The sequence below is a fragment of the Bombus bifarius genome, unplaced genomic scaffold (genome assembly GCF_011952205.1).
Source record: "Bombus bifarius isolate JDL3187 unplaced genomic scaffold, Bbif_JDL3187 scf7180000009243, whole genome shotgun sequence".
Lineage (NCBI taxonomy): Eukaryota > Metazoa > Arthropoda > Insecta > Hymenoptera > Apidae > Bombus > Bombus bifarius.
Genome location: NW_022884989.1, coordinates 898,791 through 912,537, shown reverse-complemented (window position 1 = coordinate 912,537; position 13,747 = coordinate 898,791). Strand labels below are relative to the sequence as shown.

At 35.4% G+C, this 13,747-nt stretch overlaps 1 protein-coding gene across 13 annotated transcripts in view; it reads right to left on the bottom strand.

The window, feature by feature from the left end:
• Positions 1-13,747, bottom strand: part of LOC117214797 (potassium channel subfamily T member 2) — a 193,810-nt gene that overhangs the window by 99,767 nt on the left and 80,296 nt on the right. For 6 of the 13 annotated variants that reach the window (XM_033461129.1, XM_033461124.1, XM_033461125.1 and 3 more), the window contains exon 2: positions 11,234-11,480. The exons of 1 other annotated variant lie outside the window; for it this stretch is intronic. In XM_033461129.1, coding sequence (XP_033317020.1) covers positions 11,234-11,478 — 245 coding nt within the window. In that variant the 5' untranslated portion in view covers positions 11,479-11,480. Of the gene's footprint in view, positions 1-11,233; positions 11,481-13,747 lie in introns of those variants that run through there. 6 more of the 13 variants (XM_033461126.1, XM_033461131.1, XM_033461133.1 and 3 more) reach the window with 1 other exon arrangement.

Genomic DNA, 13,747 nt, shown 5'->3' with positions numbered 1-13,747 from the left:
TATTTTAACGTTATTTTATGTCGAACGATTTAAACGGAAAGGATAAATTGTAATCATTTTGCATAATTAACATATCTGCTCATCTCGATGTTAATTATTTCATTCCATCGCATCGTATTAATTCGATGAACACTTTTTTCCCCACTGTCTCGGTGTAAAGCAGAACACGCGTTTTATGCGAAATTCATTCTTTCCCTCTTTTCCTTTTTCATTCTCCCACTTATCCATACATACGTCGATGAATTTTCATGAATATTAGAATCTTCTTATGTTCGTGCACGCAGACCTTGTTTGGACATTAATATTCGATGTATACGCAGAACTTTTTCAAACCTGCCGTTCGAGAATCCTGTCAAGACGATGGCGTCGCTCAAGAAAATACATATTAATTTCGCGTATTATAGAGCATAATGTTGGCAAAAAGCCGAAAGCTGGAATAAATCCATGATAACGATGTAAGGAAAGAAAATTCTATAACTTTTTTAAAAATTTTCTTTACATTAATTATTTTTATTTAGTCACAATTTTTATACCTTTAAATATCAACAGAACAGTGTTAAACCAACTGAAAGTACTGATTCACGCTAGCACAGAGTAGGATATTTTTTAAAATTAGTCATAATCACTTTTAACTAGTACGAAAACTAGTACGAATATAAATAAGATCTATTTAAACAAGATCTATTTATCAATAACAAGCATGCATATTAACCATCGATATTTGTACTATAGGAATATTAATTATGTATAAAATACTCAATAGAGAAAAATATATTAATAGGAATAATGAACAACAAACAAAAGGAACGATAAACTATACAAATGTGTTACAAAATAAAGTTTGAGAAATAAATACGTAAGCAGACTTAAAATTAAAATAAATCTAATAAGAATAAAATACAGTTAAGCAAAGCGGTATTTCATACACGAAAACGTTATGTGTAAGAGTAATTACCTGAATCTATTAATTGTTAGAGTTACGATCAACTAGTATTACCATGCGTTACTCTGGAAATCTATTACAGTTTTAGATATATTCTAACTTATGATGACAATTAACCATTTATTATCAATATGCAAACGAGGCACAGATTGCCAAGGTATCTAGCTGAAACCTATTTTATGAACATCGTTAAGTTATAACGGGGAGCCGATTTTCGAATCAAAACGTTATTGGACCTAAAACTGATTTATCGTTCTTTTGCTTAATTTAAACTACACGTGATGCCAATATCACATTGCGGCGTGCAATATTCGAGCACTATTGAATTATCCATTCCGTTTGTATCACTGATAGAGAATTCATTGTACCTGACAGTGTTAATAACGCGTTATTTTGTTACTGGACCACGTATCATACTATTATTCACGTTTATTATACAAATGATACTATATGTGTAAGTTGGAATTGATGTTTAAGAAATGCGTAAAAATAATACTGTATGATCACGCTGTATGATAAAGACTACAACTAGAAGTAAGAACATAATATAGATACTCGTATGCATGAGTGATATTTTTTAGGAGAATAATTTCGAAATATACAAATTCTATTTGCTCATTTAAAATAAAAAAATTTCATATAAGCGAACAATGTTCTATTTAATTTTGCATTATCCTCCTGAACATTTGTTTTCCTTCGCTTTTTCTTAGAAAATGTATGTAAAATGTAAAGAAACAATCCTTTGCTTTTTTACAAAATCTCGTAAATATATCAACTATTTTTCAACTTCGAAGAAATTGGTATTGAAAAAATCTCAACGATATACCTCCGGTCGGTATATTTTTCCTATCGTCTTTAACCGCTGAATATTTACATTATACTTCGTCATAAATGGTGTTCAAACGTTCCTATAAGTTACGAAACACGAAAAGGTACCTTATGATAATTTCATATTTCATACGGCACGCGAATGAAACAAGACAGCTGAAATCTACGCTGTAACTCTTCCGGACTTGCCTGGTAAAAGTATAATTTATCACGAAGAAACTATAATACAAAGTTTCCAATCCAAGAAATCACACCTAGTAACATTAATAACAACCTAACAGGACACTGTCAGAGATATCGCGCGACAGTCCTCTTGAAATACTAATCAGACATCAGGTTCACGAAGTCAGCTACAACTTGCAGATTCTTAATCGCCGTTCGTGCGTGCCTGCTACAGTATGTTTAACCCTTTAAGTACAAGTACATTTTCATAAATCGTTCCCTCTAGGAATACGAGATAACAAAGCTAAACAAAATATTTCGCACCTTATTTTAATTACGTGGGACGACTTGTATAGACAAACGCACGATCGTGCGCGCATATTTAGTTTACGTATGTGGGAAGGTGTGACGTCAAGGAAGGACGTGGCTGATTGTCTATAAACGTTGCCAAGATATATTAATGTTGTCAAGGAGTGTTGTGAGCGTTACCAAGGTTTGTTAAGGGAAAAATGAGCGTGGTAATTGCTGTCAGAGTTGAATTAATCGTGGTCGAGAGAAGTTCATCGTGTTGGTGTGACGTAGAAATAGTGAAAAGCGAATTCGTGAAACGCGATATTATATTCGATTTTGTGAGAGTGTAACGATATTGTGTTTATCACACTGTCTTTTCTGTTAATTTATAATATAACATTCCTACACGTATAATTTCCAAATAGAATCGTCAAAAATCGATTCTCGCATCTCGAACTCTATTCGAATCTTAATATAGCTCACCGATGAAAAAATGTCCATTTCGTTGTAGGTGTACGATGTTAATCGTCAGTCGTATTTACAAGACTCACGGAGCGTCTATTTAAACCAACGAGTGTTTCTAACGGTTGTTCTTGGTCCTATCGTGACCACAGCGGAAATTAGTGCTACGAATGAGAGGGCAGGATACGAACGATTCGAGATAGAAGAAGGACGTCAGCCTGTAAACCGAGAATTCAACCCAAAATTACGGTGCAGCGACGTGCAAAGCGGAACGTCGATGCGATTAGAGGTAATATAGTTGAAAGTCTACTTCCGCTGCATTAGCCTTGCGAAGCGATGGCGACAGAGTATCTGAAAGAGAACGTGGAGAAGAGACTTTCGTTAGTGTAGAAGCATCAGGGAACGATTACAGCGTTTGCCCGTCTTTTTTCTCACTCCCTTTTATTTTCCATTCCCTCGATTTGCCGTTGGATATTCTTTCTATCGTTTCTTCTTGACTCTTTCTTGCCTCCAACTGTCTTCCCTCTGTCCTCCAAAGCCATCTCGTTCGCTAACGAGATTACTCTCGACGGCCCGCTATTCTAAACGCGCGGATCGGTTTGTCTATGTGTTTGAGAACGGCCTTTAAGATCCCATGCAGACAAGCAATTTTTGTCTTGCGTGTCATTGCAAGCGAGTGCTCGGCTTTAGCGAAGATGGAGCAACGCGCACGTGGCGAGAAGGCAACGCTTATCTTCAGGATTTTCCGGACTGGTATCGATCAATTAAAATTAAAGAGCAATAAACTCCGAATAAATTCTTGCTACACCGAATACTTATCCATTAATGGTAAATACAATTTCATTCCTTCTTTTTATCTGTTCTTTTATCCAACTAAAACTTTACCGAATTCTGATCTGAACGGGATTCCACATATTTTATTTTAAACTCTAGACATCTAGAGAATTTCTTAGTTCGACGAACGACCGTCGTTCCTCGATAATGGCAGCACCGTACGCTCGTAGCGAGGTTGCTGCCAGCTGCCCCCTATGCGGCCAAATCGACAGACAGCTACGCGCCGACGTCTGATCAGACACGGTACCTTATTCTACTTCGTGGCCTCCTTCGTGCCGCGTTATTCCAAGATCTCTCGTATATCGCTACAAAACAAGGAAGACGACGATTTTTGAAACGATTTAAAAAGATGTGGATACTGTTCTGCGATTACTGTTTAAACTATTCCGGTATATGTAGATTCTCGTTCCCTGGTTTTGTCGAGGTGGACATTATATGAGAGAAACGAAGAGCTCTTTATAACTGGCGTAGAATCGCTGCAACGAACGTGCGTTATTCATGAAAGTATTCGATGACAAAGCATCGATAAACGAGAGCGTGATTTGATTGTTTAAAGTAGTCAAACAATAATCTTGTCTGCGTCGAAACGAATGTCGAGTTTGTAAGTTGAGAATTGTATACTCGCGTTCTTCTATTCCGAATACTATTGTTTCAGTATCAGTTTTTCATTTAACTAAATGAAAATTTGATATTCCATTCGATACGTCGTTACAAGAAAATTGCAGTTTCGTCTTTCTCTCAGCATGAAATCTTTTCCCATCTTACTGCGAACGAAGCTCGTACAAGTCGACAAACATTGTACTATTTTCACATAATCATGCGCATATGCGATCATTAATATTCTTTTGCTATAGAAGATTTGAGGTGCGTACATTTTACATCCGATACTAGAGGTGTAATAACTTTTGACGACAAGAAGTAATTATTCTCCAAATTGTTTAGTCCGACTTCTTCGTCATTTTATTATACCGGTAAAGCAATACGAAATCTCAAACGAAAGAAAAGAAATATCCATTTATGTAATTTGGTTCATTTTAGGAAGTATTTGATCTATTTCGTTTGAATCGATGAATATTCATTTTATTTAAAACATTCGATCAAATACTTCTAAGAAAATCTTCCGAATAAAATACATTACATAAATAGATCTGAGACAATTCCTTTATGTCTGGGAACACTTCATTTCTGCTTAAGTGAGACAAATCGTTCGGTATAACCAATTCATTACTTCTATAAAAGATTTACGACAATTCGTAAAAGAAGCTTTTCGTTTCCATTTGCTTGGGTGTCATCGGTAAAAAAGTAAACGGATAATAAAAACTAATCGAGGAACCGTGGAAGAGAGATTGGATTGTAATAGAAGTAAAACGCATAAACAAGACCTAGCTTTATTTGCCTGGGAATCTACTGTCTTAAACAAAGTTGATGGCCGTTCGTTTCTTTATATTCTTTCTGTCGGCATGGGAGGAAAGAAACACTGATTGGATTATCGAACACTGAAGGACATTAGCGTCACTTCGTAATTAAAATCTCTCAAAATAAATTGAAACGATCTCGCGAGACATTTCGCGAATAAATCAGAAAAAATTGGATAAAATTTCGTTTGCACTTCTAAAGCAATTATCCTCGGCTCTTTGACGCTTAACCAGCGTGATTGGAATCTTTAAAGTTCTTTATCGCAAGAAAGGCACGATAAAAGCGTTTCAATTGTTACATCGTTACATTTTCCATGATAAAAATGATTCTAATAAATCCTTTTAATTATCATCGAACGCTGGCACGTACGATGAAACGACAGCAGCGAAAGAAGTTGCCACAGCTTCCATTGAAATTATCTTCTTCTCTTTCTTTCATGCACGACGTTAGTAAAATTGCTATAAAAACACTCTAGACAACCTCTATTATCAACGTTACTATTTTATAGCTGCTTTATTACCTTCGGAGTTTTTACTGGATTACTATTAAGATTTCACTTTTCTTTTAAATTCCAGGATACTGAATCAAGAGGTTGGTACATCGATCAATGTGTCTAATAAACATGATTTATTATTGTATCCAATGTAGAGGACGTTTCACATAATTACGACAAACTATATCTAAGATAGAGATAAAAAAATATCTATATAAAAATTGCTATAGATAAGCTAGAGATAAAAAAATTTCATTAGATTTTTTAGATTCAAGAATTTTATTAGACAGCCTGCATACCGTATAGTTTACATCTGTGCTCTAGTTTCAAAATATTTTCGCGTGGCAAACAGACTATAAATCTTTTATCATACTTTGCTATAGAACAAGGATCGAAAAATCATTCCAAATCTGTTTCTCCAACAAACAAGCGACACTATAAATTTGTCTTATCGGTAGTATTCGATTTTCTAATCAATTTTCCTAACAAACGGTAAAAAGTTAATTTTCAGAAGGAAGAGAGATTTTTTAAAGACAAAACCACAACCGAGTCGGAGATCTCGGTTGATCGCACGAGATAATTAAGAATAATTAAGAAAAATTCTGGAAAATTTTCGAGCATTTTCAGAATAAATTTCGCTTCCATAATTGGAATCAGCACACAGCAAAAGATCCTGCATTTGATATAAATCTTCGGGGGATTTTATCTGCCGGACCTATCTCGAACGTTCGCTTCATTACGGACGCTTGACGAGGGTGAGACGATCATCTGTCGCAGAGGTGTGATAAGTGGTCCGGGTTCACTGAATCTCTGGCTTCGTGTTTCACGCGAGGGGATAAGCTCTTCGATTTTCTGTGTCATACCAGCGTGCACCTTGCTTCGATCCCGTTATTTTAGTTTGTCATGCACGTCATACGTGAACGAAACCGCGTGATACGCGATGTACACAGTGTCTGGTAACAATAGTACAATCAGGCAACGAGCGATCCCTTGTCAAAAGCTGATTCGAAAACGCGGAACAAAGTTTTTTGACGTTGCTCACGTGTATAAATACAATTAGAAACACGAACAAAAATCCGTTAAATCGAAACTTACAACTATTACACCGGTCAGACTTTCAAAATCATATTTTTTTCTCGAAAACGAAACCTCAAATGAGAAATTTTATCGTTCATTTGCGACTTATTTTTTCGTGAGAAATTATCCTTGCACAAATATACCATTAGGTACCAGACACCCTGTATAAACGTAGAATTATTCTCGTTTCGTGTTGTCATGCCACTCGAAAACCCATTATTTCCCTTTACTGGTACAGGCATCCATCCTCTTTGCTTGGCATGCCCGAGACAAATCAACGGTCCATCGGATTCGACCATCGATTTATGTGCACTCTGATGTGATTTCGAGATGAGGAACGAGAAGTGATGTTAACGAGGCTCGGTAGCATTTCCGTTCTATAATTTCCCCGGAATTTCTGTTCCTCAACTTAAGCGGTTTCAGCTGAATAGGACGCTGTTTTCTCTTTTCCAATGGAAGTTCCACTTCCAGATATTATATACAGACAGTGTGGATGAGCGACCTAATTTGCGCGGTTTGTTAAATAATGGAGTTTCCTGAACGTATGTACGTAAATGTCAAAATCGTTACTGGCGATAAGAGGTTTATTTCAATAATGTAAAATCAAGATGCGGTTGTAGTAATGTGATCTCTAGTAATTTGTCTAGCTAATGGTATTTGTATAATTAAACGAGGCACACGTTTATCGAGGGAATTATGCTTATTACATATTCGGCAAGTAATTTCGTGTTTATTCGCGTAATTTCAAAAGTAAAGATTTTATCGGGATTTATAGTTATATATAGTTTCTTAGGAATTAATATATTTTCTGCAAATATGTTGCAATTTTTTAATAACGTTGTAAGTTCGGTTTTTGAAAAATTATTAAGATTCTGCGGAAATTATTCAGTTACGTTTGAAAATGTTGTATCCTTATGGAGGAACTTGGGTTTCACGTGAAGTATAACATCGTTCTATCAAAGGGGCGTGTGAATGATTAATTTACATGGGAGTGTTACTAATCGCTACGCTTTCCTCTTTTATTTTTTTACGACTCTCGTTTGGACGTGTCTCGGTTATTAAGGCGGCAATTATCGAAAACGGTTCCTTAAATATCGTATAAGACACGGATGAACAAATATTTGGTGACTTCCATTAGAATACACTTTTTCGTTACAAAAAGGGACTAAACGTTGCTAAAATAGACTTTGGCATTTTGTAGAAAGCAAAGAATTTCTATTTTGTAATATATGTACCTGTAACTGTTCGAATACTTCAACTAACATTCAACTTGATAATATAAAGGGCGTTAATATTCTATTAAAATATTATTAAATTTTCGATACTCGTAATAACGATATCCGTTTTACATTGAAGGTATAAAAGCAGTGTTATCCTAGCCGAAGTCCGATATTTCCTTTATTTGCGTTTATTTCCTTTTATTCCCTTTAACAGTTTCCAATTCGTTCCAGTTCGATTTTAACATTAAGGAAGATTATAATACTCCGCCTTTTCCTGCGCTCGTAAGAGTTTCTATAATTAGAAGAGTTACTTCTTTTACTTCTTGGGGAAGCACGGAAACGCAATTAATCCAGCGAGAATGCTAGTAACATTAATGGAGTTTACGCGATTCAACTGAATGCACGTGTTGAACGTCGACGCTAAACTGTCGATAAGATGAAAAATTGCGAAACGAAACATTACGATATTGGTCGTTATGTTGCAATCTTCGATCGATAAGACCGAATGGAGTGATAACGTAGTTAATCGTAATATGTGAATAAATTTGTAATTGAGACACTTATTCCATAGAAAATTTCAATAAATAACATTTAATCCAGATATCTCAGAATTTCTGTTTGTATTATATCTCAAAATAACGTTGTTTTGTAAAATATTAATTTTTATTTTTAAATATAATGTTTTGTAAAAAATTAAATTTACATTATCAACTTGAATGTTACGAAGTATTCGAACAGTTATAGGTGCATATATTGCAAAATAGAAATTGTTTGTCACTTATGGATTTTAAATTGAATTCAATTCAATTTTCATCTCGCATAAAAGAAAACTGGTATTATTATGGAAAATATTACAAAGAGACTGAGATATGTTCGAGTTAACGTGATAAACTAAAAATAAGTCGATGGTGAATGTCGTATTCTCCTTCGATACATTGAGAATTTAACATGTCTAACGCCCACAACATCTCGTAGGTGTTAATACCATTTGTTGCGAAAAGTAACTTTCAAAACGTAACTCTTTTAAAAACTATATTTTTTCCCCCTGGATCGTCACAATTGAATTCATTCAAAACCTTTTGAAAATCATGCACCAGTGGTTGCCACGCGTGTTTAAACAACCTTTCAATAAAAACATCGAAATTTTCAGGGTCGAATCGCGCAAAGGTCGTGACCCATCGTGTCCATCGTCAACGATTTAACGAAGCCTGTATTCGTCCTGGCAAGTTGCATCACCAAGCGACCAATTCAACGAAAGCCACAGCTTGCCTTTTCAAGTTGTTTCATCTCGACCTTTGACCGTTTCGCGCGTCCCCTTTGCCCACGGGCCGCCTTAAACTTTTCATCTAACACGAGCATCGAGACAGGGGGATAAAGTCCGCATCGTAAGTGTTCTGAATCAGGTCCGTAAAAGTGCAGGCTTGAAAATTGCATGCCCCCGTCGATCTGCAGCGTAGAGAGCGCCCTTAGAATTCCAAGGGAGTCTGGCACGCTTCAAAGGGAGGAAAAGTAATGTCCATAATTTATGGGGAAAAGATGACACGTCCATTAGGCGACAGTATCTGATGAATGAAGAAGAACAACAACCCGCCAGAGTTGTAGTACGCTTAACTGTGCTTGATAAATGGTGTTACGATATCCGAATGTAAACAATAAGACCATTTGCTAGGTATAAGATGCGTTCGCAATTCAATCTTGTAGTTTACAGGCGATAAAAGTTATTAAAATGTCTCCGTGGCTTGTTTTTATATCCTGAATATCCTGAGATTGAGAAGCTTTGTTTGTCGCTTTCGAACGCATTAATTTCGAAATATGATGTAATTTGATTTTTAATGAGTTTAGCAACATTGTGTAGGTATAATAATAGAAAAGAAATAATTTTCACATTATAATTTTCATATGTGGCTAGAAGATCGATGTATCTATACTGAAATATTGAGCCGATATATTTTAGATTATTAACCTTAATTGACTACAAAATGTCTGCTACGGAAGGAATAAAATAAGAATAAAAGTTTGAGATCATATTCACGAAAAAAAGAAAAGAAGACGACAAGGAAAACAAAACGAAACTCTATTGTCGTATTTGTTGTTTATCTTTGGAACCGGTAATGCTTCGTTCTGTCATTGAATATAAATAGATTTTCTATAGTATTTACAATATTTGGATATATAAGATTAAATACAAGAACAGAGGATTTATAATATTCTATCGAATATTATGATAGTACTGTATCAATTCTATTTCATTAAAATTGTCAAAACATTAAAAATAGTTACAATGTTTTACTTAAATATTCCAATCATCGTTTCATAATTTTTTAAATAATTAATAAATATATTTATAAAATGATTTCTTGAAAAATAAAAATATTAATCCATACATTAGAGACTTCAGTTACAATTTTATATAGCTTATACAAACAAACCAAAGTTACGTTTAATCCTAAGCTTCGCAAACAAGATCAAAAGATTTCCAGATATTCAAACATACATAGTAAATAAATTCGCGACTAGTCCTAAATTGGGAGAGCAAGGAGAATATTTTAAGAAAATATCTCTCTTTGAAACGCTTTTACGTACGTTCCTCGCTCCTTACTATACAGAGAGCCGCAAGGAATAGACGTTTTATTTTACGTGCCGTTATTTTATGAGAAAACACTTTCTCGATTTTCATAAACCTTCATATCCCTTCCCTTTCTAAATTGAGACATCACGTGTAAAAAGCATAGATTCTTAATAATTCTACATTAAACCAAAGCACATTATTCAAGAGATAAGGAAGGAGATCAATATAGAAGCTCTTATATAGGGTTTCTAAATTATTTTTATTTGTTATATTTCATATTTTTATTTTTATGAAGATTTCCAATAGACACATGAAACCAATTTCTGTTAATTTTATCAATTTTATCAATTTTATATTTATCACTTGAACATTATTGGCTTTTGGCCTTTATCGCGTTTATAGATTTAGATTGAATTTAACGACAGAATAATAAAAAATATGTCGGATTGTATTAATTACCGTCTAATTGGTATTTACAATCGCAGCTGTATCTTGCAATGAATTTGGAACTAAAACAAATTATTCCAGTAAACATTCTATTTGGATTTCTTGTTCTATAATATAAGATTTGAAAGTATGTTTCTTATACTTTGTAGCACTATACATAAAAAATAATATTCGAAGTTTAATTTTCTGTAGTAATTACAAATTACATCGAGTTAAATTCGGTATTATTATTTCTCTTATTTATGTACTTGCTATTGCATAGTCTTTTACCACATTCTGTCAGAATTTTCCCACTAGAGCGAACATCTCTTTTTTTTTTTTACACCTACACGCATCATTTATATTCATATTTCAACTTCTCCGTTACGTCAAAATCTACACATTCCTCACTCTCGGCCAAAAATACTCTACGGAAAAATTTCTAGAAATAATAATAATAAACAAAAAAAGAACAAATTGACAGTATGTATCATGCAACTGGAAAATGTTACCTGGGTATTTGAAAAGCTATTTCATCGAGGGAATCGCTGGGCTGCAATGGAGCACGCTCGAAGAGCTTGCTCGGGCCCCGATGGACCCTGTTGCAACAGTGCATGGATCCGGCTGTCGGTTGCGATTGGTCCGTAGAATTGGTCCCACGTTGACCACTTTGACTCGATCTTCCCTTCTGCCGCTTTTTTCGTACCTCCTCCGCCTGACGGCGCAGGTTGTGCAACCGGAAGAAGTACATTGACATCTCTGTTCCGAGGGGCGAGTATATACGATCAGAGAGCTGATGAACGGGACGACGAGGGCGTACATCCACTCTTTTCGTGCGAACGAATCTTTTCCGAGTAGCCTTTTTTCCAAGCGAAATTGAATTTCCGTGCCACGAATGAACGCTGACACGATTTCAGTTGCGTTTAGAGTAAGACCGAGGCTTTAAACAATTTTGCTAGAACCTTTGTCGTTTAGAAACTTTTAAAGGAACCGTGATACTTGCGAATATCACAACAACGTGTAAAAAAAAAAAAGACTCGAAACGCCATTGTACCATATCGACGTCACACTGCGCGAATAACGAATAATGCAGAATGTCGCCTAGAAGTGACCTCTCTGAAAATGAAAATCGTTTAGTCGAAAAATTTCTTCTCGAGAAGGCTCGTTCGCATCGATCATCCCAGTGAACACGTCTTCCAGCAGAGAATCATGCAACGCAAATCTAACGGAAACACGGTCTAATCTAACGAATACACAGTAAACAGCGAATAAAGAGTACCAAACGGAGGAAAAAATTGCAAGAAAGAAAATATAAAAAGGAATAGGCAATAAATAATTAGCTGTAAACTTAGCGTGATCTCTCCGTGCACGATAAAATATTAACATGCTAATTAGGGAGCGTATGTCGTCCATAAACGCACAAACGTACATTCGTTATGGCGCATAACCAGGGAACCTGACATTTCAATCCGTCGTGTCGTCGCGTAGAGCCTCGAAGACACGCCGTAAATAGTACGTACACGACATTCTGCGGAACATGCAACGGCGTACACTCACGTTAACCACGGCTCGCCAAAACCCGAACTTCGAGTAGCCGAAGTTTGACAGCGACAACCGAGGGCTACACCGTTTCCCTTGTTGACATCGGCGACCCGCTAAAATTTTAATAAATCGTGGACAATTAACTTGTCCGACCATGTCCATCGATTCGTTTCCCGCTGTTTCTAACGTGCGAATATTCAATGCCGGCGGCTTAATGCGACCTTGTAGAATAAAGCAGCGGCTGGTATCGAGGATACGCGGGGATCAGTTTCAGAGGACGTCCAGAGATTTAAGGGCTTATTCGGAAATCCAGTGTTGGAGAGGAAACCGTGTAGAAATAAATTAACCGCTTTTTTTTAAAAAAATATGTTGTTACTCTATGTTTTCATTAATTATTCGTTTTCACTAATTAAAACTCAATGGATGTGTATGTTACAGTGTATATGTCAATTTATAAGTATTTGTACACAGTTGGTTTCATATGAAATATGAAAATCGATCTAGCGCAGGATAATGATAGAGAATGGAGATAATAGCAGTTGACAGAGATTATTTGCAAGAGTCATAGAAAATTAATGAACAATTATAATTACAATAATAATAATTTACAATTATACGTCGTAGCATTCTAATCTAATGCTCACAGAAAAAGTCTGAAACGAATCAAATGGAAGATTTTTAAATTAATCGCGTCATTGTCAACGAGAGACCACTGATTTTCCTACGACAGATATTTCAAAGAAGAGTATATCAGAAGCGAATAGACAAAATTAGTTTAAGGTATTTTTGTATACTCTTCGATATACGTTATACAATTTGCCTAATACAATATACGTTGATCATAATAAAAGATAAACTGGTTCAATTGTATCGACAGTGTAAAAGAAATTTCTGAAAATATCTACTTTTCAAGCCATTACAGTTTCTTCCTCCCTAATACGATTTTCATCTGAAATATTCCTTTCTTCTATTTTATTTTCATTATTTGATCTTTTTTTATCTATATTTCATTATAACGTAAGAGAATTTTTAATATTGTCTTTTTGTTTGTCTTTTTATTTGAAACTTCATTTCCAAACATTTACTCATTTCGAAGCAAAAGTAAAGGATTCCCTTCGGAACGCAAATGCCTTGTGTAAAACAGACGTTGCGTAACAATTGGGCGTATCTTCAGAAAAAAGACCAACGCTTTCGGGTAACAAAAAACAAGCCTGCACAAATATTTGTTCCGTGGCAACCCTTCTTCGATAGAGACGAGTCATTTTCCCGTCACCATCGTGTTTTATAGAACGGATCCCATATACGTTCCATTTGCAATTGTAGTATATGAAATCGAGAACGTTTCGTGTAGGACACTGTCACGCGAAAATATTTGATTAGGTATACCTGATCGTCACGATTGGGTCGATCGAATGCCCGAGAATCTTTCCACTAATAACCAACTCTTCAGACACATGGTTGAAGTTCCCCCAGGACTATTTCAC